The sequence below is a fragment of the Peromyscus maniculatus genome, chromosome 23, assembly GCF_049852395.1.
Source record: "Peromyscus maniculatus bairdii isolate BWxNUB_F1_BW_parent chromosome 23, HU_Pman_BW_mat_3.1, whole genome shotgun sequence".
NCBI lineage: Eukaryota > Metazoa > Chordata > Mammalia > Rodentia > Cricetidae > Peromyscus > Peromyscus maniculatus.
The window spans coordinates 56,270,433-56,297,471 of record NC_134874.1 but is presented as its reverse complement, the minus strand read 5'-3'; the positions used below and the strand labels follow the sequence as shown (position 1 = coordinate 56,297,471).

The following is a 27,039-nucleotide window of genomic DNA, read 5'->3' as shown; positions in this document are numbered from 1 at the left end:
TTGGTTTTGAAAGTGAGTTTTATTAAATGAAGATAATATACGAAATACATTCATCATGACTAAAAGGTGGGACCAGATCATGGCTTAGTTCTGTCTCTGGCATACCATCTTGATTTATATAAAAGTAACTTTAAAATTCCAGTTTCTTTAAATAGTTATGCACAAAACATACAGACACACACACACACACACATACAGGTACAGTTCCTACCACTGTCGGTCAAAAGATGCCCTCTTCCTTGACTGAGCTGATTGATAGGCAGGGGAGCAAGGCACTCTGGCCTGTGCAGCAGGTTTCAGGGTTTGAACAGCTCTGTCCCCTGGGGATCTCTCTCAGGTTAACCTAGACCTGCCTGAGGTTTCAGCTCCCTGGTTACACATTGGTAATCTCAAACACTAGGAGAAATGTTTGTTCGTTCTTTGTGCCGGCCACTTTGGCCTCAAGTGGCAAATGGCCTTACGTCACTGTCCGAGTCCCAACATCCGAACGGGCACACTGCAGCTAGGTATGTGTGTCACCACACGTCGCCGTTTGTCTTCCTGCCTTAAAAACTCGGGTGATCTGTCTTCTTCCTTTCTCTTCACTGATGGACTTCCATGGACTCCAAAGCTAAGTCCTCAAGCAGAGCCAGAGAATCCCAATAGATTTTCTTTACTTTTGTGGGAGAAGGGACCTTGCCAAAGTCTCTTACTGATTAAGAATTAGATGATTAAAATCAAAATAGTACAGGACTGGCTAAGGTTTTCTCCTTTCACTGATGGCTGAATGTCTGAATGATTTGAAAATGCTGACATCACTCATTTCTCTGGCAGCCTGTCTGATGGCCTGACTTAGACACTCGCCAGCTGACACGAGCTTTTGCCGATACACAAGGATGTCTTCCCCCAGCCCTGCCTGATTTCTCTTTACCCAGTTCCTGGTTGAAAGCCCTTTCCTACTTCTCTGTCCTGGCCAGCGAGTACCCCAAGAGTCACCGTGGCTGCTCACTGTCTCACTGGGGATTGTGCCGCGCCTCCGGTCTCGTCAGACAGAGAACGTCAAGAATGTGGTGCCCAGGGACGTGGGCAGACATGCCATTGGTCAGGCCATAGAATTAAGTGGCATAAAGGAAGCGTGGTCTGCTCTCACAAGGCAACCACTCATGTCTGCCCCGCTGTGACTGGCGTCAGCAGGTGCACACGTCCTAAACACACAGACCATAATTTGCACATACAACATTTAACAGAGCCAATTCTAGAGATCCAGGGCTTAAAATCTCTAGACCCCAAAGAGGAGGCATCCTTTTCTACCCTGTCTCCCCATTTCTACCCTGTCCCCATCATCCTTAGACCCCCAGGTAGGGTCTGAAACAGATGAAAATAGGATTATTTTTTTTCCTTTTGATGGCTCATTGACCAATAGCCTGAGTCCCAGCTGTGGAAATAGCTTCACAAACCACACGTCGCCTCTTCTTCCAAGGAGCATAAAGTGCTTAATAAACATCGGCTAATGCTCTTTTGCTCGTCTCAGATTGGCTTGAGGCGGTGAAACAGATGATAAAGTAAAAAGAAAACTGAGGTTCCAGCTCTGTGGGTGTAATTGGTTTGGCTATTATACATGGAGCTTTTACTCTGTCTTTCTGGGTTCGAGTCCATTAATCCTGGTTTGGGTACAGAGAAAACCATCTTCTAGACTCTCTTAACTCTCCCCAGCTTCCTTGAATAGCTAACTGTATAAACAGGATGATGTTTATAGAAAGTGTCTTTCCTATCTCTACATTAATACTTGAAATAGAACCTGACTGTTTAAAATGTGGCTTTTGAGTCTATTGGTGGACAACCTTGCTAGGCCAAACTGGACCGCTCAGCTCCCTGTGAGCAATAGGCTAAATTGAGGCCTCCAAGCTTGGGTCAGATCTCAGTGCATCTCACTAGAAGAACTAACGGTAAGTATGACTTGAGAGCCAAGTGCCACCCTCACTGATGTGCGTTAAACATGCTGTGGATGGTAATGGACAACAGAAACAGACTCCCAGGGGACAATGTAAGATGTCCTGTGGTTCCTGAAAACATCTAGAAAATGTCCCATACATTCGGCCCTGTCACCTCTTGGTAGAGTGCCCAAAATGCAGAGGCCAGGAATGAGAAACCAATGACGTGGCATTGAGGAGCCCTCTCCTCCACCGTCTCCACAAGACACATCCCAAGGCCTTTTCCCGTCCCTCTTGTTCTCTCTTCCTCGCCTCCATAAGTGTCATAATGCCTGCTAGAGGACTCCAGAGACACAGAGCAGGCCGGTGCATGCTGCTGCGAGCTAGGGGCCCTACTGTGCCTGCCCCCACAGCTGCAGGGAGGGTAGATGGGCACAAGGACCCATGCCGGGTGCCATGGCCAGCAGATGCCCGTCCAGGGGGCCCTGAGGCTTTGGGGGCAGGAGCAGGTGAGTCATTGGGCTTAGGATTTCTCTTACACGGAGTCCCATGAGGATTGAGCAATAGTGTTCCTCACTTGTCACTATCTGGGGTTACATTCTTGTTAGTCAAACAACAGCAACAACAACAACAAAGCACTATTAAGTCACAAAAAGCAGCCGGCTCCTGTGGAGAGAGATAAGTGTAAACTCATATATGCATAATACTGTCGGGCTGTTTGTCGGTGGCTTGTGTGAAGCGTTAGGCGGGCGGGCAGGAGTACAACACCACGGAGTTGTAGTCTGGGGGTGGAGAGCAGCACAGATCCTTCCCCAGCTCAGAGTGGTCGTGCGCAGGCCTGATGTGGCCACAGCTGGAGAAGCAGACGCTGGACCTGGGGACATCGCAAAGCCCCGACTCCTTGCTTTTACTTGTTATTCTCAAGCTAAAGAGAAAGAGAAAGGTACAAACAGGGTCAATCGATGTCTCTGAGACGTTTTCTGGGAAAGGACGAAGCCCTGCCTTTTCTTAGTGGGCCAGCCGTCTGCACCTGTTCTAGAGTCCTGCCTGTCTCCGGTCACACTGCCTTCCTCGTGCCCGTCTGGTATCACTGGGTGGAGCGGGCATGCCGGTGGCTGGGAGTGGGATGTGTTGATGAGGTGGCGCAAACCCTGGGGTTCTGACTGGAAAACAGCCCTGGCAGTAGCCCTCTCCTGTTCTTGAGTCAGATAGCTCCTGTGATCAGCTTTTAAACAAAAAATAGGCCGCTGCCTGCCTTTCCCCAGTATCTTGTCACATCCTGGGAACCTGTGATTCGCCCCACAACTAGATAGGTAGGTAGGTAGGTAGGTAGGTAGGTAGGTAGGTAGGTAGGTAGGTAGGTAGCCTCCAGCATAGAGAACCATTGAAGTCGTCTATGCCAGTGGAATGCCCAGCAGGAGCCCCGGGATCCTGCCAGTGGCACAGAGCCGGAGGAAGGGCTGATGGACGGGTCAAGGCAGCGGTTTGTGGAGAAATCTGCATGTGAGACGTGGGTAATGGATTCAGCAGGATGCAGAAAACCCTTAGTGTGCAAGTTTGGATTCTCAGGGTGGCACACAGGACTTTGTCTCCTTGTGTAGACCCTCCTGGCCTAGGGACCGGAAACAGGAGTGTTGTCTCATGAGCCTGTGAACACGGCCCAGCCCTCCCTTCACAGCTGGACACATGTGGCTCCTTTCCACCAAGGCCCTGTGCTTCCACCCTAGGCCTGCCTCTTGCATGAACTCCCTACATGGTTTCCTTTCTCTGGGCCCAGTCTTCCTTGCCACAGAGCCCAGGGTTTATATGTCCAATAGATGTCCCCTCTCTGCCCCTGGGGGGGGGGTGTTCTGCTATACCTGAACACTAGGAGGCCAGGTAGCCTTGAACAGCCCCCCGATTGTTCCCGGCATCCCCGGCATCCTCCTCCATGCCCCACCCTCGCCCACCCCCACCCCCACCTCCTTACTCTATCTTCCGTGAGGCCTTGGGCTTGCTCTCAGTCCAGGTGAATCGCTTCAGCAGTGGGGAGGCCAGCAGAGTGCTCGTGTCCAGCTGGTAATCCTGTGGGAGGAAAGAGGAAGATGCCTCACTCGCCTGGCTTGGAATGCTCCACAGGACTGGGGAGACACTGGGAGGCACCTCTGAGGTGCTGCCCTCATCACCCACAACCCCCTGCCCGTTGGCACTGAGCATTTTCCCTGTACTGCCAACTGTGAGCTTGACAGAGACAAATGGTGCCTGTTCCGGGCTACTGCGAGACCCTTCTTCCAGACCCTTCCCCAGAGCCCCGGCGGCGGTGGGAGGTGGGGACAGAGACAGGGGCTTGCTGGCCAGTTAGTTTAGCTCAAACTCTGAGCTCTGGGTTCATTCAAAGACCCTGTCTTAAAAAAACAAACAGCAAAAACCCCAGTAAGGTGAACAAGTAAGGAAGGCACCCATCCTTGGCCAGTGGACTCCACATACACGTTCATGGGCAAGTACACATGCACATGTGCATACTCTCGCGCATACACACATGCATACACATAGGATGGAAAATTGCATGTAACTGCTTCGTATTTTCCGTGTGAAACCTTCATGCACATGATCATATATATTAAAACCAATCAGGGCTGGAGAGACGGCTCAGCCGTTAAGAGCACTGGCAGCTCTTCCAGAGGATCCAAGTTCAATTCCCAGCACCCACAGGGCAGCTCACAGCTGTCTATAACTACAGTTCCAGGGGGTCCAAGACCTTCACACAGACATGAAGGCGGACAAAACAAGTCTTTGAAAAAACAAAAACTAATCTTGGTGGTGGTCTATGGGTATTGCTGCCATACGTAAAATTCCTGGGAAGTTACAGAGGCGGCTTTTTCTGGTTCTTTTTCTTGGCGAGTCTGTGGCACTGGCAGGTCCCCCCTGGCCTTGGAGTCCAGGAACTACTGTGGTTCAGTCATCTTCAGGGCGGGGCTCTCTGTTACTCTGTCACTACAGTGTGATGTCCTGTCCGAGAGACTCCACGCTCGGTCCCTGCTCGCTCGGAGGCTCTCACTGGGCTGTGTAAACGCCAGCGGGGACCCAGGCCGGGGAAGATGCTGCTGTCATTCCCCGCGTTGTAGGGGAGCCTAGGCTTGAGAAATCCTGAGGTTCGCTGAGTGTTGTTCCTGGTACTCGAAACACTACCTACTTTATCACGGCATTCTACACGGGAACGTCTATTTTGAAGTCACCACGTCCCTTCATCTTGAGTGTCCATGCGGTTCAGGTCTTTGTTGGCTTATTTTGAAACATTTATTTTAGTGTATGGGTAATTTTTTTCCTGCATGCATGTGCACCCTGGTATCCCCAAAAAAGGGCTTCAGGTCTCCTGTAACTAGCTAGAGTGACAGACGGTTGTGAGCCACCATGTGAGTCCTGGGAACCGAACTTGGATCCTCTGGAGGAGCGACCGGTGTTCCTAACTGCTGTGCCGCTGTCTCTCAGGCCCCGGCCTCAAGGTTTCTGCTCTCGAATTATGGCATTGTGTTTGTCTCAGGAGCCCACTTGGAGCCCACGGTCAGCCATACCAGACGTGCACTCCTGCTCTGCCTTCCTCCCCACATCTTAGTCTGTCACTCCCCTTCAAGGGATTTCCAGAGACTCGCCGACAGAAGCTCCTGGTTTGCCGGCCACTCTGCATGCTCTGACTGACTAGTGTGTCTGGGTGGGAACATAGCTGCTCAGCTGCAGGGCCTTAGGGCGAAGGGACCTGGGGCCCACATGGCCTTCTTTCAGACCTAGTATGCTATAGCACAAGGCCCAGCCACTCACACATCTTACACTCTCAAGGAAGGGTGCATCTCTGATAGCCTACAAGAGTCTAGTGAACATACACACAGGACCGCTCCACTTCCCCTCCCAGGAACTGCTGGAAAAGAACAGGCCCCTGAGTGAGTCCCAGGAGTTCTTCAAACCGTGGAATTCTCTTTCAGATCAGCTCTGCATGGTGAGGTCTGACCGTCTGTTCTTCCCCCATATTGTCAGTCTTGGCCTCTGTCAATCACCGGCCAAGCACTGCTGGCCTGGGTGCTCATACAAGAAGAGGTTTCCGGCAGAGGTCACCGGGTGTCACTATGGTGACTTACTTCAAACACGGAGGTGGCATTTGGTGAAAGCTCCTCCAAGGTTTTGATTCTTTCCAGGCTCAGGAATTTAAAAGCATTTACATATCTAAGGAAGAAGTAGAGAGAATAATCAATGCAGGAAAATAATCAATACACACACCTTCGATGAGCCTGGGTGGGTCCCACCTACCAACCAAAATACCAGCTGCCTCAGTTTTCTTAGTACCCTCTAGGAATCCTCATGGTGACGTCACTTCCACCATGCGGTCAACTCACAGTTTATTTATAGTCTTCAGGAAAACCCTAAAAGGGTCCACTCCAGTTCCTCATGGAGTCAAAAAATGCCAGTCGTAGAGGAGATCTGAATGAGACCTCATCTGGCCCAAGTGTCTTGGTGACACGAGACCAATGCCCCAGGAGGCACAGTGACTCCATCTTATCACTTATTGCTGTCTGCTTCCTAAAAGGAGATGGAGTGACAAATAAATGTCCCATTGAGACCTCACAGCTGATTTCAGTTTACAACTGAGGGGAGCCCACGTGGTACATTCCGGACCACAAGTACAGTCGGGAGAAATGAGTGATGTTTGTAAGATTTCTCAGTGACCACCTGCCAGTTTTCATCTGTGATCTATTGGAAAGGCCTGATGGGATATCCCATTGGATGGATGCTCATAGGCAAACCCACTCATCAACTAAACCGTTGTCTGGTAGTCTTAGCAGCTGCAAGGCCCAGACCCGTGGGCTAGACGCCTATTGAGTCTCTGGCTAAGCAACCTACTAGAAGGGCTGACATTAGCTTCCCGCCCTTCATCCCATTTCTACCCCAGCCAGGCTTTATCATTTAAAACGAGGCGAGTGGCTAGGTGTCAGGTCTGAGCAGTGACGTCCACCTGTCATCCTCATGGCTCTGGGCTGCCTGAGGACGGCTTCAAAACCCGTCACACATGGCTGCCAGCGGTTTCCAGCTGCTGCATCCCTCTCCTGTGTTTCCCTGGTAACGGAACTGAGGTCCAGCCTGAAAGCTGTGCCTGCTGCAGCTGGAGATCCCGGAAGGCTCTGAAGGGACCCTGACCGCGTTAGGGACCTGGAGAGCGGGTCCCTCTTCCTGGGTTACAAACTCAGTTACTTGGTCGGCACACATTTCACTGAGTTCTCATCTCTCCGGGTGACAGAGTGACAGGTCCTCATCTGTCACACAGGGATAACGCGTACTTTGCAGGAACAGCTCTGCACATGGAAGTTGTTGATATGTACAGAATGCCAGCACAACACCAGACCGGAGCATGTGTTTCTGTGACCACAGGGCCACCACACATTCCATACGCTGTAACTGCCCACACTGGCTAGCACACTTTCTCAGTAACCGTTTGTTCTCTTAGCTGGAACCCAGTTTCCTCTACAGTAATGCGGGATGTAAATGTTGGTTAGGTGAAGATAAAGAACAAAAAGAGAAGGTTGGTATGTGTGTGTGTGTGTGTGTGTGGTTTTTTGAGGCAGGTTTCTCTGTGTTTCCCTTGCTATCCTGGATCTCGCTCTGTAGCCCAGGCTGGCCTCGAACTCACAGAGATCCACCTGCCTCTGCCTCCCGAGTGCTGGGATTCACCGCCACCAGGCTTAGTTTTATTTAGTTTCATGTAACTTTTCTTCTTCTTGGTTGTTGTTTCTGAGACACCGTTTCACTCTGTAACCCCAGCTGGCTCTAAACATGTATCCTCCTGCCTCAGCCTCCTGGGTTCTGGGATCCCAGCCCTGCGCTACTCCTCTTCGCTAGTTTTAGTTTATGTCAAGTTTAATCAAAGTCATTGTCATGAAAACCAGGCTTCAGTTCTAGAATAAGATAATACCTTGAGAAAATACGATGTCTTATTCATTAGAAATTTAGAAAAAAAAGAAAAGACATAGGCCTCCAACTTAATAACACACAGACAAGACATGGCAGAATGCTAACAACAGTTGGACTCAGGGGGCAGAGTAGATGGGGGTTCTTTCTTTTCTCTATTTCCTCCTTCCCTTCCTCCTCCCTCCCCCTTCCATCCTTATCCCCTCTTCTTTCTGTGGTAAAACTGGGGAGCAGAATCTCACCTCACATCATCAGAGCTTCCAGAATGAAATGCTGGAGCTGTAAAGCCATCCTTGAAAAAGTCCTCAGGGAAGGTGGGGACTGAGTACGTGAAGCCACTGTTTCTCGTCAGGATGGCATTGATCGGGATGTAGTCTTTACCATCCTAAACACCAAAGACAGACCTCTAATCACAGAAGTTTCTCCTCCAGGGACACACACATACGCTCGTGCACACACTCGAGCACACATACTTTCTCACTCTAAACACATAACACACATATTCCCTGACACATACACACACTTTCACATACTCTTTCTCTGTCTCTGTCTCTCTCTCACACACACACATACACCACTTTTTATTGCTGTTCTTTCCAATTCTGTTAGGAATACATTCATCCTTCTGATCTAAACGTTACCTGTTGGACGTTGGCTTGAAGCAGGTCACCGAGTTTCTCCACAAGTTCTGCAAACCGGGGCCTCTCTTTGGGGTCTTTGTGCCAGCAATCCAACATGATTTGGTAGCTGTTGATGAGGAACACACAGAAAGAGCTGGAGAACAGTGGGGTTTATAGAGCCCGCCCTGCTCTGTTGGGCTCCCATCGCAGACGATGCTTTTTATAATGTGTAATGTGGTTTCATTTTTAGGTTTATAGCATCAGTGCCTGGGGGCACACACATGTCTACTTACTGAACACCTGACCCACCTTCGTTAGGTGCCAGGACGGGGTCTTACAGATCAAAGAAGGGGACTTAGATAGGAAAGGGGTGCTCTGTGCAGTTGGGGGTAAGTGGAGCACTCCTATCTCAGGAGGAGGACGGTGTCCCCAAAGCTGAAAACAGTCACAGCCTGACTGGTTTGTAGCTTGTGATGGCCACTTTATTCTTGTTGTTGTTTTGCTCTGGTTTGTTTTTTTTTTTTTTTTTGGTTTTTTTTTTTTTTTTTTGGTTTTTTTCGAGACAGGGTTTCTCTGTGTAGCTTTGCGCCTTTCCTGGAACTCACTTTGGAGACCAGGCTGGCCTCGAACTCACAGATTTCCACCTGGCTCTGCCTTCTGAGTGCTGGGATTAAAGGCGTGCGTCACCACCGCCCGGCCTCTGGTTTGTTTTTTGAGACAAGGTTTCTCTGTGTAACTTTGGCTGTCCTGGATCTCACTCTGTAGACCAGGGTGGCTTTGAACTCACAGGGATCCGCCTGGCTCTGCCTCCCGAGTGCTGGGATTAAAGGCGTCCACCACCCACCCAGCCTCCCGCTTCATTCTTGAGTTGTAATGAAGGTTGGTTCCACTTGGCTTCTCTGTAAGCATGTGACATCTTCACACCTTCACACTCCCTTAGGAGGTCCTCATTTCCTCGGGAAGGTTAACAGACTTCCTGGGGGTGCTCCTTAGATTCTTGGAAGAGCTCCCACACTTCCTTGGGAAGGCTCTGCATGGGAGGCTGGTGGGGAAGGCACCAGCCCACGACGTGGGTCATTTCCAAACTAGGTCCATAGACAGTAGACTTCAGTAGTTCCTCGGGTGTGTGCAAGGTTCCTTTGTGTGGCGGCTTAATTTTTGCCCAGAATGTCAAAGTCCCTATTACAAAGTAGTTTGTCAACACTAAGGCAAACAGACGGGGCTTCTGGGTTAGAAACATGGGTCTTTTTTTTTTTTTTTTTTTTGGTTTTTTGAGACAAGGTTTCTCTGTGTAGCTTTGCGCCTTCCCTGGGACTCACTTGGTAGCCCAGGCTGGCCTCGAACTCACAGAGATCCGCCTGGCTCTGCCTCCCGAGTGCTGGGACTAAAGGCGTGCGCCACCACCGCCCAGCTGGAAGCATGGGTCTTAATATCATAGAGACTGCATCTTGTCCTCAGGTTTCTGCGTCAGCAGGTTCTTTTGCATTCTGTTTTCCTCTTAGAGTTTGGCTGTGTTGCTGCTGGGCTGTCCTCTCGGTCATGTGCACTGGGACTGGAAGTCTGGATGGATTCCCTGTGCAGAGCACACGCCGGGGATCCCCGCACACACTGGGCCAAGCGCTCCCCTGAGCTCTCTCCCAGGGGTTTATCTTTCCATCATCTCTTCTTTCGCAGGAGCCTTTGGACCAGCGCAGACTCTGACTACATCAGAGTAAAATCTGACGAGGCTGGGACTTCAGAGTGAGGTCTGGATTAGCCTGTGCGGCCTGGGGCTTCATCTCCACTTTCTGTACCCAGGGCGCTCGCAGGGCAGCACCCCCAGAAGCTCTGCTGCTCTGGGAAGTCTTCAGTCACAGTGCAGGGATTACTTACGGTGCTGGCAGCTAGGGGCGGCTCCGGGAAAAGCCCAAGGGATGCTGGGAATCATTCTGCCCTGCCAGCTGCTACATGCATGCCCATGGCGGCCCTGACAGTTCCTGTGTCTCTTCAAGATATGCTTGTTTTGTCTTAAGACAGGCCATGGCCGACAAAAACAGGTAAGAAGACAGGGAGGTCTAAAGAAGAGAAGGACATTGGTAGCAGGAGGGAAGCAGGAAAATGGGGAGGACAAACGGCCCAAGTGTGGGCCAAATTCCATGGGGGGGGGTTACGCCAGTATCCTGAGAACTCTGTTCAAAGCTGGCTCTGGTGGGGGGAGGGGGTGCAAGCCTTAAGTCCCAGCACTCAGGAGGTAGACATCTGAGCTTAAGGCCAGCCTGGTCTACAGAGTGAGTTCCAGGACAGCCAGAGCTACACAGAGAAACCCTGTCTCAAAAGACAAAACCAAACCAATAAAACAAAAAGCTGGTCTGACCTTCCAGACAGCAGATGAAGAGAAGGGGTGATGGATTCGAAGGTGCACACACACCAGAACTTAGAAACAGACCCAGAAGTCTGGCTGTTCTCAGCCCCGAACTCCTGGGCACCCCTCCACACCCCTGCCTCCCAGGAGCAATGACGTCACTGGACTGTCAGGTACAAGGATTTTCAACATTAGCAGACGCCTTGGCAACAAAGGCTGTTGTTCTTCAGGAACAGGACACCCTCTAGGCACTAATGGACACTTCGTCTGGTTTTAAATACTCCTTTAAAAGGAAGCTTTCTGAGCCGGGCAGTGGTGGCGCCTGCCTTTAATCCCAGCCCTTGGGAGGCAGAGCCAGGCAGATCTTTGTGAGTTCGAGGCCAGCCTGGTCTACAGAGCGAGTTCCAGGAGAGGCGCAAAGCTACACAGAGAAACCCTGTCTCGAAAAACCAAAAAAAGGAAGCTTTCTGGCAGAACTCAGGTTCTGCTTCCTGATAAGAGAACCTGGTCAGCAGAGGTCCTAAGCTTGTTCTTCAGTGTAATTACTGGATTAGCTGTTTTCGAAGGTGAAAACTCCAAACTTGACTACAGCAGACAAACAGCTCCCACTGGGGGAGGAGAGGCCATAGAGTGTCTTCTCTTTCTTCGTTTTTGAGAAGATGTTTTACTATATACACCAGGCTGATTTCAGACTCGGAGTAATCCTCCTGCCTCAGCCTCCCATGTGCTCCGATTAGAGGCATGAGTCTCCCTACCTAACTTAAGTTTTCAGTGAAGGACAGGAGCTTAGAAAGGTCATGCAAAGGCCTAAGAATCTATGTTTCACATGTCTGCTTTTGAGAATCGTCTGTCCTTATCCTTGCCCCAATCTGAAGACTAGCCCGCTCCTCAGAAGCTGGTTCTGGGGTGTCTTCACTCCTGCACACTTCTGTGTGCTGGCGACCCTTGACCCCGAGCACTGGGGGGCTTGGTGACTGTGATGCCTGGGCTGAAAGCTGGACGTTGGTGTAGTGTCCCAGCGAATGCTGGGTACGTCTGTACTGGGGCTCAGCTTCCGGAAACCAAAGCCAAGAGGGGTTGTAGAACTGAGCACTGCCCTTCTAAGTCTGGGTTACTGTCCCTGTTCTGCAGGAGACGCGTGACATGTGGCCGAGACACCTGGAGTCCTCATTGTCCTTGGAGCACCTTGAGTGCTGGCTCCAGGCGGTTCTGCCAGAGCATCCTCGGGCCACTGGGGCCAACGTGCTGCCAGCCAAAGGCAGAAATAGCACAAGCCACACTGTCTCCTAAGATCCTACATGGGTCTCATCTTAAGGTATGTTCATACATGTTACCAATTTACTCATTTTTAGATATTTATGGTAGGTGCAAAAACATGCCTCAGAGCCAGATAGTTAACACACACACACACCCCCCTCTTGAGTTGAGCCTGGCTCCTTGGGGCTGTCTGGCTTCTTCCTGACCACACAGGCTTCATGGTCTGAGGATTTCAAAGTTGGTTGACAGAACATCAGATATTTACTTAGCTACTCTGCAATTGGTAACACAAGTGAGGAAACCTGGAACCAGGCAACACCAAGGCGCCTGAGCCTATTGCATTCAGCAGAGGCCTCCTCTCTGCCACCAGGGTCACTGACATCTCATAGCACAGATGGGGGTCCAGCCTTCTGGGAAGTGTGACTAACTTGGTCATCTGCTCCCTGGGTTCTCTGAGGTAAAAGTAGAATTACCTCCTGGATTCCAAGTGTGTCCCTGGGTTATTATTTTCTCTTTCTGCACCCTGACCTGCAAGTCAATGCAGACACCAAAGGACAAAGAAATCACTCTCCGCTATTCCCCTGTGGGGTGGCAGGTATCTGATTGACAGGCACTGGGTGGGAACAACTCACTCAACTTAAAGTTTCCTCCAGGAAGTAGAGTGAGAGAGAAAGGAAGAGGTGGGGAGGGAGGGAAGGAAGGAGGGAGGGAGAGGGATGAGGGAGGGAGGGAGGAGTTCAGATGCGTCCAAGATGGGCAGAGGGGATTGTAAGAAGAGTCTCAAGGCTATTAGCCAAACTTTCCCAGGCTTAGGTCAAGCTAAGGTCACAAATGCCAGAAAAGCTGCCCTGAGTTATCCTATCACTCAAACTTTCTTGTGGTTGGAACAAAGAGATGACTCCAATCCTTTCAACTCTCACATACCTGAGAGCATGACTGACTGAGAACATGGCTGCCTGAACATGGCTGCCTGAACATGGCTGACTGAGAACATGGCTACCTGAGAACATGGCTGACTGAGAACATGGCTGACTGAGAACATGGCTGACTGAACATGGCTGCCTGAGAACATGGCTGACTGAGAACATGACTGACTGAACATGGCTGCCTGAGAACATGGCTGCCTGAGAACATGACTGCCTGAGAACATGGCTGACTGAACATGGCTGCCTGAGAACATGGCTGACTGAGAACATGGCAGCCTGAGAACATGGCTGACTGAGAACATGGCTGCCTGAGAACATGGCTGCTGGCTTGCATCCCCCTTTTGAGGAAACACTTTTCGAAGCTACATCTTACCTTTTAAATTCTGAACCACGCCCTATCGGCTGTTTGGGGCCCACGAGCTACCTGGAAGAGGCTTATGGGAACACGGAGGTTTGATGAGAGCCTTGCTTGTCTTGGGTTTTTCTGAGACAGGGTCTCACTGTGCAGGGCAGCCCGGCCTTGAACGCCTGCTCTTTTTGCCTCAGGCTTGCCTGTGTCGGGACTACAGCACAGGCCTCTGCACCCGGCCCTACAGAAGCCTTCAGTCCACAGCTGAGGTGATTCCGTGCTTCTGGAATTATTCTGGTGAGTGTGAGAGCTGGAAACGGCCCCTGAAGGCTGAGGTGTGGCCCCTGGACTCTGATGGCTAATGACTGGCCACGGACCACGGGCAGATCATGTTAGAGAGTGGACGTCAGGTGCCCCGTCTGTCGCCTGTAAAATGCGGCTGATGACGGCGTGTACTTCCACAGGGTGGTTTGGAGCGTCAGATGTATTGAACTAGTTGGGGGCACTTAAAACAGTGTCAACCAATACCATTTTATAGTAACTGCAGTTATTATTACTGTTGGCAGCTGAGGACTTGCTCATGACTTTCAGATTATGTGAAAAGCAGGAGGGCATATTAAGTCAGAGCATGTGCTGGCATGTAGAGCGTGCCCTTCGGGGGTCACGGGACTAGGCTGCCTACTCGGCTATTTAGCTGGCAGAAAGATGCAGCGGTACTTCTCTCTCTCTCTCTCTCTCTCTCTCTCTCTCTCTCTCTCTCTCTCTCTCTCTTTCTCTCGACAGGGTTTCTCTGTGTAGCTTTGCGCCTTTCCTGGATCTCACTCTGTAAACCAGGCTGGCCTCAAACTCACAGAGATCTCCCTACCTCTGCGTCCCGAGTGCTGGGATTAAAGGCGTGCGCCACCACTGCCCAGCACAGCTTTACTTCTCGTAGTCTGTTTTGACATTTGCCAAGTTCAGATCATCGGATCTGCCCTATGATCCTCAAGATCGTGGGACGTCTACATGAGACCATCCAGGGAAAACATCGAGTACGGACTGACCTTACTCAACCTCTTCTGCAGTGGTCAGGGTCCCACAAGTCTAAATCCTCTCTGCAGCCTAGGGGGCGCCCTGGCTCAGCCCAGCCCCTACACTCCCCTGAAGAGGCCACCACTCAACACTGACGGAGTCCTGTGTCTCCCCTGCCTTCACGTCCGAGTCCTTGGTCTCCCTCACCCAGTTCCCTGGGTTGGCATTGACCTAGCTTGGTCCTGAGATAATGAAGGAAAGAGATGGCGACCTTGCCCTTTGGCCAAGCCCACACTTCCTTCTGGGTCTTGGCTCCTCCCTAAAGGCCAGCCCCGGGCTCCACAGGACCTCATTGTGTGGGTGGGGGAGGGGAGGTCGTCTGCCGGTTCAGGAAAGGTGGCGCCACCTCAGGGGGGCCCAGGTCCTAGTCAGCAGCTCACCCAAACTGCGGGCGTCAGCACATTCCTGCTGAGGCCTCCGAGTGACAGGAAACGGTACCCAGCAGAGGAGAGCTCGCCCACTGACAGTGGAGAGGCCTGCCCAGAGCCAGCCTGCCCAGAGCCGGTCTCCTCCCTGACTCCTGAAGGAACCTCCACCAGCCCATTGGTCAGGGGCTCTGACAACTGCCTGGCCGAGCCCTAGAGGATTGAAAAGAGGCTTTGCTACCCCGCGTTTCTTTCTTTCCTTATCAATTTATTTCTAAGTTTTTGGAAACAGGTTCTCAAGTAGCTCAGACCAGCCTTGATCTTTGCATGCCGTTGAAAATGACCTTAAATTCCAGCCTTCTCCTTCCAGAGCGCCAGGATTCCCGGCACAGTATGCAGTGCTGGGGATGGACCCAGGACCTCGTGAGTGCCAGGGAAGGACTACCAAGATAACTGAGCCACATCCCAAGCCCCACCCATACAGCCTCCCGTGGAGCACAGTACAGACCACCCAACCCCTCCCTGCTCCCCCATGGCTCGGTAGATGGAAGCCTGGGCTACAAAGGCCGCTGCCTTGACCCGAGCTGGTGAGGGGAGGCCCTGCATTCAGTTCCTAGGGGCTGTTCATTCTGTCTGGCTTTCTGACTTCAGCTCCCAGCTCAAGTCCTTGAAAGGCCAGTCAGTGGGTGGGAGAGGAAGCAGGGGCAGATCCAGAGCACATCCAGTTCTGGAAGTCTCTCCCAGCCCAGCTGAGCCCGCAGGGACTGGGGCAGCATCTCTGAAGAGTGGAGCTGAAAATAAATCTGTGGGCCTTACCACCACCCCAGGGTCCCTGTCTCCTTACCACCACCCCAGGGTCCTTGTATTCCTACACATCACCTCAGGATTCCTGTGGGCCTTACACACCACCCCAGGGTCCCCGTCTCCTTACACACCACCCCAGGTCCCTGAGTGGAGAAGGATAAAGCCATGAACTCACATTTCAGGCGTTGCGTACTCTGGTGACCTCATCCTCATGCCTTCCTTAAGTCGGCTGCAGAAATCTTCATCCATCTGCACTCCTGGGTAAGGAGAACCCCCTGCAGAGATGGTGTGGAAAAACATGTGTGAGGTAAGGTTTCTGGTACAAAAGACGGCGTGTGTGTGTGTGTGTGTGTGTGTGTGTGTGTGTGTGTGTGTGTGTGTTTTGCACACTTTAAATTCTAGTACTTGGGAGGCAGAGGCAGATGGATCTCTGTGAGTTTGAGGCCAGCCAGGACTACAAGGTGAGACCTTGTCTCAAACAAACAAGCAAACAAACCACCCCAAAGACCACGAGGGGCAATTCAGAGTTTCCCTCATTTCTTCAAAGTGATGTTTTAGCCAGGAATGGTAGTACATGCCTGTAATCCCAGTTCTTGGGAGGGAGGCTGAGGCCAGTTTAGGCTGTCTAGTGACACCCTACCTCACAATCCCCAAAATAAATATACAGTCACATTTTAGTGATAGATTTCCAGTGCCTGAGGTGAACCTCTACACAGAGAGGTGTCTGGCAGGCCCTTCCTGAGGGCACATCCTTGGCTGATTCGTGGCCATCCCTCTGGCCACATCTGCCCGTTTGGTCAGAAGGGACAATCTGAAGTCTTCCTGTCCTGGCTCCACAGACAACTCTAAAGACATCGAATCCTTAGACACTCGTGGCTCGGGTTATTAACCTGTCTTTGGAAAACCAATGGACTTGGGCAAGGCTACTGGTGGACCATTCCAACTTCTCATAAAATGACCTTCATTCGGAGGCTTTGGGAATGAGGGATTATAACAAGTCTAAAGGATAGGGCCTTGGGTTCCAGGGCAAGGCTGACTAGGGTGGATGGATGGAGGCTGCTCCTAGTCCAGAGTCTGCAAAGCTGAGGGTACCGGGGGGCACTGGGCTGTCTTTCCCAGCCTGTGTCTAACAGCACCTCTAGCCAATCCTCTGCAGCTAGCCTGGGCTCTGTAGGGTGGGCCAGGCATTGCAGGATGCTCTGCTTAGCCCCGAGGCCGAGGCCACCCAGCCCGGTCTGTGTTTGTCCGCACTTTCTAGGGATCACTGCTGGTCGGAAGCAGCTGGGGGTCACTCAGGCTTGGCACTGTGTCCCTGCAAAGCCACTGTAGCCACTGAGCTGCTTTCTAGGAGTGGAAGCAACAGGTGCCTGTCATCGAAAGCAGGGGAATGGTTTTTACACATTGCAGGATCCTGAGGGTATCACTGAGTGCATCTGAGTGCATTTTATTCATTTTATTTGCTTTTTTTTGTTGTTTGTTTTTGTTTTTTGGGTTTTTTTTTTTTGCAAAGCCTGAAGATTCTTGGCTAATTCTCATACTCGGGAGATCTCATACCATCCCTGTGTGAGCAGGTATACCTTCTGTGCACATCTGTAGGAAAGAGGCTTTGAAGATGGTTTTTAGAAACCCGGAGTAGATGGGCTGGGGTATTGGCTGCTCTTGTAGAGGACCTGGGGTCCATTTCCAGCCCCACACCCATCCGGTTCCAGGGGATCTGACGCCCTCTCCTGGCCTCCTCAGGCACTGCATGCACAGAGTGCACATACTTAGCATGTAGGTACAACACACATACACATAAAAATAATAAATAAATAAACCCATAGTGGAGAGTGCTGAACAAACCTAGCTAGCAAAAAACCTAACCAGAACTTTTTATTGCTTGTCTGTATAAATTAGTGTGCAACGCCATGGCGGGTATTAGCATCAAAGGCATTAGATCAATACCAGCTGCCTCTAACAAAGCCTTCTACTGGTCTAGCTGTGTACATCAGGGCCTTTCCTGAGAAGAAATCCTGAGGGAGTGGATGTCTGGAGGAAAGGGGTAAAGACATGAGAGCTGGTATTGGAGAAACTGGAGAAGGGAGCAAAGGACAGACAGACAGCTCTGTCTCTAAATTTTCTGCCACCTGACTTTGTTATAATGATGTAAACACTTTCTGTAATAGTGGGTATGTGTACATCCATCACCTGTATCTAACAGCACCTCTAGCCAATCCTCTGCAGCTAGCCTGGGCTCCATAGGGTGGGCCAGGCATTGCAGAATGCTCTGCTTAGCCCGAGGCCACCCAACCCAAGCCTGTGTTTGTCCGCACTTTCTAGGGATCACTGCTGGTCGGAAGCAGCTGGGGGACACTCAGGCTTGGCACTGTGTCCCTGCAAGGCCATTGTTGGACACTCCACCTGGGTTTGCTATGGGCTCCGGTGCGGACCTCAGAGTTGGGTGTGTCCACAGGATGCTCTGCACAGGACACAGACACGGGCTTCTGGGCTGTTCCGACCCCCTCCCTCCTCCACATTTACCTAAGGAGAAGATTTCCCACAACAACACTCCATAGGACCACACGTCGCTCTTGGTGCTATAGATCTTGTCAAAGATGGATTCAGGAGCCATCCATTTCAGGGGAAGCCGGGTCTGGAAGAGGGCAAGGGACCTTGAGCATGAAAACAAAGCAATGTCCACACCCGGGGCTCAGGGGTCCCCTTCCACTTAGTACTTATGCGGAAGCAGAACAGCCGTGGTTTCCCAAACCACTGAGCACGTGGCAGGTTGCCAAGAGGGAGCCCTAGCGGCTACCCCATCTCTGGGGACCAGGTGTGGCAGGTAGACTTCTCTAGGGCACTCAGCAGGTCCCTGTTCCACGGATCTTAAGCTGTGTTCTCATGGTCCCTTCCCCACCAACATAGGGACAGGAAGGGTTTGGTAAAGTGGTCTGAATTAGGAAACACCCTGAAAATGGATAGCAATTCCTATGAATTTTTTTCTAAGAAAGGGGATTTTGAAAGACATCCCTATGTAAAAAGATGGGATGGTAAGTCTTGAACTGGGGGCTAGAATTGGCTCAGGAGTGGAACATGTGCTTGATATGTGTGAGGTCCTGGCTTCAGTCTTCATTCAATCTTCCACATCCCTTGAAAGAAGAAAGATTATTTTGTGTTGAGGTGTTCTCCATGTAGGAGAATGTACAGCTGGATCTCAAGCATGCACACCAGTCCTCCTCTTTCAGACAGCAGAGACCACAGTGCGTCAGCTGGGAGTCGGGCTGGTGGGAGTTAGTAAGATGTCTGGACAGTGGAGAGACAAAGACTGTGGAGAAACCAAGAGTCAGGGTCGGCGAAGAGGGCCAACCTGAAACGCGGGCAGAAGCCATTTCTGCAGGCGTTCCACCAAAGTCAGACTGTCTTCCTCTTAGAAAAAAAGGGACTGGGGAGCTGGAGAGGTGGCTCAGCAGTTAAGAGCACTGGCTGCTCTTCCAGAGGACCTGGGTTCCATTCCCAGTGCCCACAGGGTACCTCACTACCGTCTGTACCTATAGTCCCAGGGGGGCTGGTGCCCTCTTCTGGACTCCTCAGGCACTGCATGAATGTGGTGCGCAGACAGACATTCAGGTAAACCACCCACACTTACAAACTAAAAATAAAATAAACAACATCAAAAGTGACTAAGAAGGGATTCTGAAAGTGTGGTCCGGGGTCTACATAACATGGTCCAGAAGCTTGTTGAAAATGCAGATTCCAAGGATTCTCCCTGCACCCTACCCCCAGACTTTCTGCATCAAGGGGTGTGGGCTGAGGACAGCAAGCTGTGATTCGGAAAGGCCGCTAGGTGATATGCATATTTCCTACAGCCTGAGAGTCTCTGCTGCAGGGCAATCCAGAGAGCCCAGACATCAGCTGAAGCCCTCCTGGCAGAGGCCAGACGAGAGAGGACACCAGAGGTCACCCGGTAAGTGACAAGTAACACCATGTTCCGAAACAAACGGAGAAGAGAGGCCAGGGTGGGCCAGAAGGGAGATGGCCCCCCGAAAGGCCTCCCTGGAGGAAAGCAGCTTCCTCCCTTCAAGACAGTGTGTGCCCTCCCCCTGCTTTCCCCGGAGGCACCGCCACCTGCTGAATCAATCATTTGGGTTTATCCGAGGGGAAGAGGTCACACTGTTCTTTCCAGTGTGACATGGAACTCCCCTAGGGGTGGCAGGCAAGGACTGATGTGGTCTCCGCAGGGCCCAACATGCTGCTGAGGCTAGGAAGCCTCATGAGGTCCCGCTCTAAGGCCAGGTCCCCAGCTGGGGCTCAGAGACAGACAGACAGACAGACAGAAGGTTCTACCACAAGCATTCTCTGGTACACAGCTCTTCTGGACCACCTGTCTTCATAGGACCCCATGAGAATTTGGGGGGGATGAGTGCCTGGGAAGTGTACCTCTCTGCAAGGGTTTCAGTCTGTGGCCTAGAAAGGATGGGGTAGAAATGAAATATCCATGCAGCTGACTCACATCTCCTTTTCTCACATAGTCAGGGTTCTTATAAATATCCCGGGCCAGGCCGAAATCGCAAATCTTCACAACATTGTTCTCAGACAAAAGGATGTTCCGCGCTGCCAGGTCTCGATGGATGCACTATAATAAAACAGTTACAGAGTGAACCCACTTCCAGAATCCAGCCGCTTCACTTCCTCTGTCCACTCTGGGTCATGATTCTTTTCTTAAAAAAGTGTGTGTGTGTGTGTGTGTGTGTGTGTGTGTGTGTGTGTGTGTGTGTACTCGTGTAAGCAAGCATACATGTAGAGAACAACTTGTGGAAGTCAATTCTCTCCTCCGGCCCTGTGAGTTCCTAGGACTGAATTTAGGTCACCAAGTCTGGCAGCGGGGTCCTTTGCCATCTCACTGGCCCTAGGATGGTCATCCTTAATTCTAGGCTCCATTTCATATGTGGGAAAAGAAGACACTCTCAGCACACGCCAAGCATAAACACAACGCGCTTCTGCACAAGAAGAGAGTCCAGGAGGCCCAAAAGATAAGTTCTAAATCAGCCAGGCTCTGGTTCTGTGGAGAGTGTGCTGGTCAAGCCACTGGCGGCCTGAATCACGCCAGTAAGTGAGATTTCCCTACAACCTTAGATCAGATCTTGGGAGCTTTGGATTGGTGTGATATATTTTGTTTGTTTGCTGACGCTGTCTTTAAGACAGACTCCTGAGCCGGGCGAGTACTCGGGGGCAGAGGCAGGCAGATCTCCGTGAGTTCAAGGCGAGCCTGGTCTACAAAGCGAGTTTCAGGACAGCCAAGGCTACATAGTGAGACCCTGTCTCAAAAAATCCAATCAAAACAAAACAAAAAAGCAGAATCCTGCCATGCAATGGCAGGCAGAACTCACCGGGTTGGCCTGTAAGCAGGGATCCTCCTGCATGCTGCAGGAGCCCCAGCTCGGCTTGAGCTGAGGTTTTTTGGGAAGCCCTGTGTGAGTGTACTGAAACAGTTTTCTTTATGAGGCCTGGGCAGTTTGGAAATGTGATAGAGGGCTGCTTGGGAGCTGGTGCCGGGTTTGCGTCGTCCAAACACCCAGGAAGCTCTTCTACCCTTACATTAAATTCTACCCACCAGGGCCCAAGGCCACCATCCTGATATCTCTTCATAAGTGAGCAAATGCAGGCCATTGTGGTGTGTCTACTGCACAGTTAAGAGCATAAGTATAAGCAAATACTAGAAAATAGCTTTACCACAGAGCCACAGAGGTGTGCGTGCGTGCGTGCGTGCGTGCGTGCGTGCGTGCGTGTGTGGTGTGTGTGTGTGTGTGTGTGTATTCAGGCCTCATAAGAAAATGTAGAAGAATGAATTTTCAAAGTTTTTACTATAAAGTTATGAAATATTTAACCTGATTTAAACGTTACCCAACATATACATGTATTGAAACTTGACATCATTAACACATTAATTAACATGTAATTTGTGCATTTTTATGCATCAGTTAAATCAAAGTAAAGGTAGGGATTAGTGGGGAAGAAAAATGGAAGGCAAATGTGTGTGTTCTCTTCCAAGCAGGTTCTAAGTTTAATAACATGGATAAAAATAAAATGTACAACGTAAAGCAAAAACGTGTGAAGAACTCAAAACCTCTCTTTATCTCCAATTAAGAAAATTAAAGAAAGCAGAAAAACTGTAAAGAGATGAGCTGACCTTTCTGGAGGACAGAAACTCCATGCCTCTAGCCACCTGGAAACTGTAGGAGATCAGGTCTTCCATGGTGAGGGGCTGCTTGGAGATCTCACTGCAATCTACCAATCATTAGAACCTTGTAAAGACTTTCTCGACTGCACCAAACCCCAGTTTATTGAGACAATATTAACGAAACACAAAACAACCCATCAAGGGCACCAGAGTTCATTGGCAAGAAAATTTGAGTCTCAACACGAACCTCAGAGTTTTTTTTTCCAGGCCATGGGGTTGGGGGTCGGGGTGAAGGGTCAGGAGATGGGGTTTGGGTGGGAATGGGTGACCTGGTAAGACAGAAAGTCCCAAGCAGAGAGAAGGGAACAGTTCTTATCATAATTAGCAACGCTGTACATAATCTTTATTCAAATCTTGTCTCCCTAGGACATTACCCTCATTCCCAGGATGTTTATTAGGGTGATGAATAAGGAAAAAAATGTGTGAGATGCCCAGTATGTTGTAAAAATACCCTAGACTGGAGGCCAGGAAGGAATGAATACCTACCCTCGTCTTCCTCAACGTCGCTCACGCTTTTGTCCTCTTGAAAGCCCGAGCTGGCGAAACTCTCGCTGCTGTTGACACTATCTAGGCGAGGCTTCTGGTCCTGCTCCAGGCCTGGCTCTGTGTTTTCTTTCTTGGGCTCCATATGCAAGGCTGCATCCTTAGAATAACACGAAATACAGGGGTGAGAAGGTCCAACAGGGATTGGGGGTGCCACGGCACAGGGTGGTGGACTAACGTGCTGAGTATTTCCCAGGTTGTAGACTCTCTTGTACCCTTGCTTGGGCTCATGGAGAACACCTTAAGTCAACTGAATGAGACTCCTAGCAGCTGATAAATACTGAGCCCTTATATAGTGTGACTACTGGATGTTTTCTCAATTTTCCCAAGAGTTTATGTTGTGCAACAATTTTGTGTTTTTTTAAAAAGAGATTTTTTTTTAAATTTATGTGTATGTGTCTGTGTATGTGAACATCCATTCAGGTGTCCACAGAAGCAGGTTGTGAGCCATCCAGTGTGGGTGCTGGGAACTGAACTCCAGTTCTCTGCACGAGAGAGAGCGCTCTTAACTCTTCAGTCATCTCTCCCGCTCTCACGAAACCATCTGTACACGAGCAGGTTCCGAAGGGTCCCATCATCAAAGCCACACCCACGAATGGGCAAAGGCTGCCATGCAGCTTGGCAAACTCCCAAGTCTGTGTTCTCCACTGCTCTTCACAGCACGTGGCATCTTGTTTGGAAGGCGGCATAGATCTTCGAGAGGTCGCTCAGTGATGTCCCTCCTCCTCTGTAATCCCCAGGAGGCTCAGGTTGCCAGTTCCTCCAATTTCTTGGGGGGAGAGGGGAGGAAATGCACTTTTCTCTGGTTTTCTCCTTCATTCCAGATGAGGACGCTACACCAGTCCGTCCTGAGATGAAGAGCAAAGGGCACTCACTTCGGACATCGGTGTCTTGGTGCTTTTCTTCTGCCTTCTCCTCGCTCTTCTAGTAATCATGCCATTTTGGGTAAATCCCCTTATTTTTCTGAGTCTCATTTTCCTCGTCTAAAAGGCACAATCTTACATTTTGTGACTCACAGGAAAGGACCCTAACGTGTTCTCGTGTTTTGCCTTCACTAATTCATCTGCTGCTAGAAACCATCCTGTCCAGTGGCTCTCAGGGCGGGACTGTGTACACACGTGTGCAGCCGAGGTTCCGCCAGATGGCCACGTCTCAATCGGGGCTGGGGAAGAATGAGGTTCAGGGGCACAGCAGCGCTCGCCTTAACCAGCCCACGAGATGCCCACGAGGTGCGCGCGAGATCTGCCTGCCCGGAGTTTTCCGGAGAGGTCCGAGTAGTAGGAGCGGTCCCTCCACTAGAGGGCGCAGTGGAGCAAGCAGCCGATCCAGCAAACTATAGGAAGGACCGCGTGTAGGGTACAAGGGTCCCGCGCCCCATCACGAGAGCACGCCCGCCCAAGCATCCCCTCCTGTCTGTCAGGTCCCTGGAGGGGGTTTCGCTGTCTCAGCTCTTCCCAAATTCTGTCTGGGATTTCAGGACTGGAGGGAATTCACCCAGACCAGACACCTCAGGGCAGGTAAAAAACAACAAAAAACCCACATAGCCAAAGAGAACTTCATTTTTCTCTCCATGAGGCTGTTAGCCTCGCTCAGATGGAGACAAGAATTTTATTTTCTGGAAGCTGCCTCCTCCCTCATACCCCCAAGAAGCAAAAACCTGGAAGCTGTCTCCAAGTCACCTTACCCTCCATCTGATCCCTCATCAATGGTATATAGTCAGTTAATTTAGTGGACTTTTGGGATTCTGGCAGAATAGTGGATTTATTACAAAGCATATTTAAGAATCTTGATGAATTTGGGAAATAATAGAACCTACTTTCGATTTTGTCTTTTAGGCTGCTCCTTTCTCTCTCTCTCTCTCTCTCTCTCTCTCTCTCTCTCTCTCTCTCTCTCTCTCGATTCCAAATGTGACAGATAGTCATGAGTTTTCCACAAAACACAGCTCCACCAAGTACCACGGGGAGGCAAATCATTAAATATAGCCCCAAAAGGAAGCGAGCTCTTCCAAACAAAGGACACACAAACCCAAACGTTCCATCCTGCCAAGTCCCTGGAGTGTTCTGAGGGCTAAGCACTTCCTGAACCCAGTCTAGGACATCAGGGCTGACAGGAATCTCTGCTGCTTTCAGCTCAGGGCACCACTGCACCCCCTTATTTAGTGGGGTTCACAGGAAAAGCTCTAAATCGGGAGTGGACCGAGACAGGTCATTCTCCTATCTTCGTTTTGTGGTTACTGCGTCCTTAAGTCAGTTTCTTTATGATATGATTATATGTGTATTGTGTTTGTGCGTGTGCATGTATGAATGTGGGGGTCAGAGGACGACTTGGTGGAGCGGGTGCCCTCCTTCCACCATGTGGGTTCCAGGGATCAAACTCAGGTCATCAGGCTTGGCCGCAAGCATCTTTACCTCAGGCTGAGCCAGCTTGCCAGCCATGACCGACTTCTCTGGCTACATACATAGCCTCAGAGCACCAAGTCACTTTAAGATTCCAATTGCTGGAGAGCCTGGTTAGAAGTGGGGAAATATAGTTGGGCCTGGTGGCGCCCGCCTCTAATCCCAGCACTCCGGAGGCAGAGGCAGGCGGATCTCTGTGAGTTCGAGGACAGCCTGGTCTACATAGGGAGCTTCTGGACAGCCAGGGATACATAGTGAGACCCGGTCTCAAAAGAAAAAGGGGAGGGGTATGCAATAGATTCCTGGCAGTCTGGTGGACACTTATGTCTGATAAAATCATAGTTTGGGATGAAAAAAATTGGGCCAGCTGGCCAGTGCTTTGTTTTTGTTTTTTTGTGACAGGATCTCTCTCTCTCTCTCTCTCTCTCTCTTCCTCTAAATACATATATATATGTATATGTATATATATATATATATATATATATATAAATTATGTGTACATACGTGTGTTTGGGTATGTGCTTCTGAGCACAGATACCCCCAGAGAGCAGAGATAACAGATCCCCTGGAGCTGGAGGTACAGACAGTTGTGAGCTGTCTGGTGTGGGTGCTGGGAACCGAACTCTGGAACTTTGGAAGAGCATCAAGACCACTTGACTGCTGAGCCGTCTCTCCAGCCCTGGTCCCACTCTGTTTTCCAGGCTGATCTCAAACACTGGGCTCACACAGTCCTCCCACCTCGGCCCCCAGGGTAGCTAGGGTTGTAGACATGTACCACGACACCTGGCTGTATCCTGTGGTTCGATTTACGTATGCTCTTCCCTATATGGCGGAGATGGGCACCCCCTTAGAAGTCTGAAGGTTCATCCACCATGCGGGCCAGTTATATTCAACTGACTCTGTCTCTGTCTTTCCAACGCAGAGGAGGGTCACCCACGCTAGGTAAGCACTCTCCCACTGAGCGACACCCCATCCTCCAACATCCCAGTGGACCCAAGATGACGAAAGGGCGACAACTAATCACCCAAGGGAAGGGTTTCGTTTTCCCAACAATCCCATCCTGGGTTCTATTATTAGTGCCACTTAAGACACAAGGAACTGAAACATGGAGATTGAGTAACTTGTTCAAGGCCTGGTTTCCTGAGAGGAGACGCAGGATTTAAACCTGGACAGTCTGGTTCTGGAGCTGGAGAGTTTGCCTCCAGTGTACTCCTCACTGAGGTCGCCGGAACCGGCTAACACTGTCAATCATTGTCTCCCGGACTTCTGCTGCCTGGGGAGGGACCCCGCAAGGGACCGCAGAACACACCACAATGTTTGAATAAATGGCTTCTTCTCTAGAGTCAGTGCTGCTTTAAAGACTGTGTGTCCTCCAGTCTTGGCCCAGGTATTCGCGCGCGCGCATGTGTGTGTGTGTGTGTGTGTGTGTGTGTGTGTGTGTGTGTGTGTGCGTGCGTGCGTGTGTGTGTGTGTGTGTGTGTGTGTGTGTGAACCAGTGAGCAGTGCTCCTCTGTCATCCTTGCTGGGTCCTGCCCTGGCTTCCCTCAGTGATGGACTGGGATGATCAGGACCCAGAAGCCCCAGCCACCGGAGGACAAACCCTTACCTTGTTGAGGAAGAAGAAGTCCCGCTTGCTCTTGAGGTAGTTGGACAGATTTCCGTATTTGCAGTACTCCACGATCACCATCAGAGGCCCTGCGGTCCAAACGGCACATGCTCAACCATGCCAGGTCTTCCAGGCAGCCCGCGAGACCTCAGACCAACCTGTTTTCATATGTGTAGGGCCTAAGAGTGCAACTGGGAGGCCATGAATCAACGACTCAGTTCAGCCTCCGTAGCATGGAAACGGCCCTTGTGAATATAACCAAGAACATGGCCCTGCTCCAATAAAGTTTTATGGACACAGACATTTAACTGTCATGCCACAAAACATTATTTTCTCTCTTTTTTCCCCATCCTGACTATTTTGTTCCGAGCACACAGGCTGCTTGCTCTCTACCCACTGCACTGACGGTCTCAGGCGGCACCATGGATGCCTCCATTGTACTGGTCCCCAGCAGCACAGGGCTACTTCCAGGTCGAAGTAGGTATGACCCATGAAGTCTAGCAGCTCGTTACCAACAAACTCCAGGCCTCTGTGAGGACAGTACCAAGCAGGTACCTGTTGCGCCTTGGAGCCTCACCGGGGGTGGACCTTGTCCCTCCGGGAAAGTGGTTTTTCCGTTACTATTAGTACTTTCCTGCTTTTGAATTCTGACAGCACCCCCTTGTCCCTCAGGGTCCCAGAAAGGAAGTTCTTCAAGAGCTGG

The 27,039-nt window shown here is 50.7% G+C and overlaps 1 protein-coding gene across 1 annotated transcript in view; it reads right to left on the bottom strand.

Moving 5' to 3' along the window:
- The window catches only part of Flt1 (fms related receptor tyrosine kinase 1), a 119,664-nt gene continuing 92,625 nt past the window's right edge, over positions 1–27,039 (bottom strand). Inside the window, exons 16-26 of the mRNA XM_006979624.4 lie at positions 26,337–26,425; positions 22,278–22,434; positions 21,741–21,838; positions 20,064–20,186; positions 18,095–18,206; positions 15,750–15,849; positions 8,483–8,588; positions 8,084–8,226; positions 6,020–6,104; positions 3,880–3,974; positions 1–2,835 (exon numbers count right to left, since the gene is read on the bottom strand). Coding sequence (XP_006979686.2) covers positions 2,652–2,835; positions 3,880–3,974; positions 6,020–6,104; positions 8,084–8,226; positions 8,483–8,588; positions 15,750–15,849; positions 18,095–18,206; positions 20,064–20,186; positions 21,741–21,838; positions 22,278–22,434; positions 26,337–26,425 — 1,292 coding nt within the window. The 3' untranslated portion in view covers positions 1–2,651. The remainder of the gene's footprint in view (positions 2,836–3,879; positions 3,975–6,019; positions 6,105–8,083; positions 8,227–8,482; positions 8,589–15,749; positions 15,850–18,094; positions 18,207–20,063; positions 20,187–21,740; positions 21,839–22,277; positions 22,435–26,336; positions 26,426–27,039) is intronic.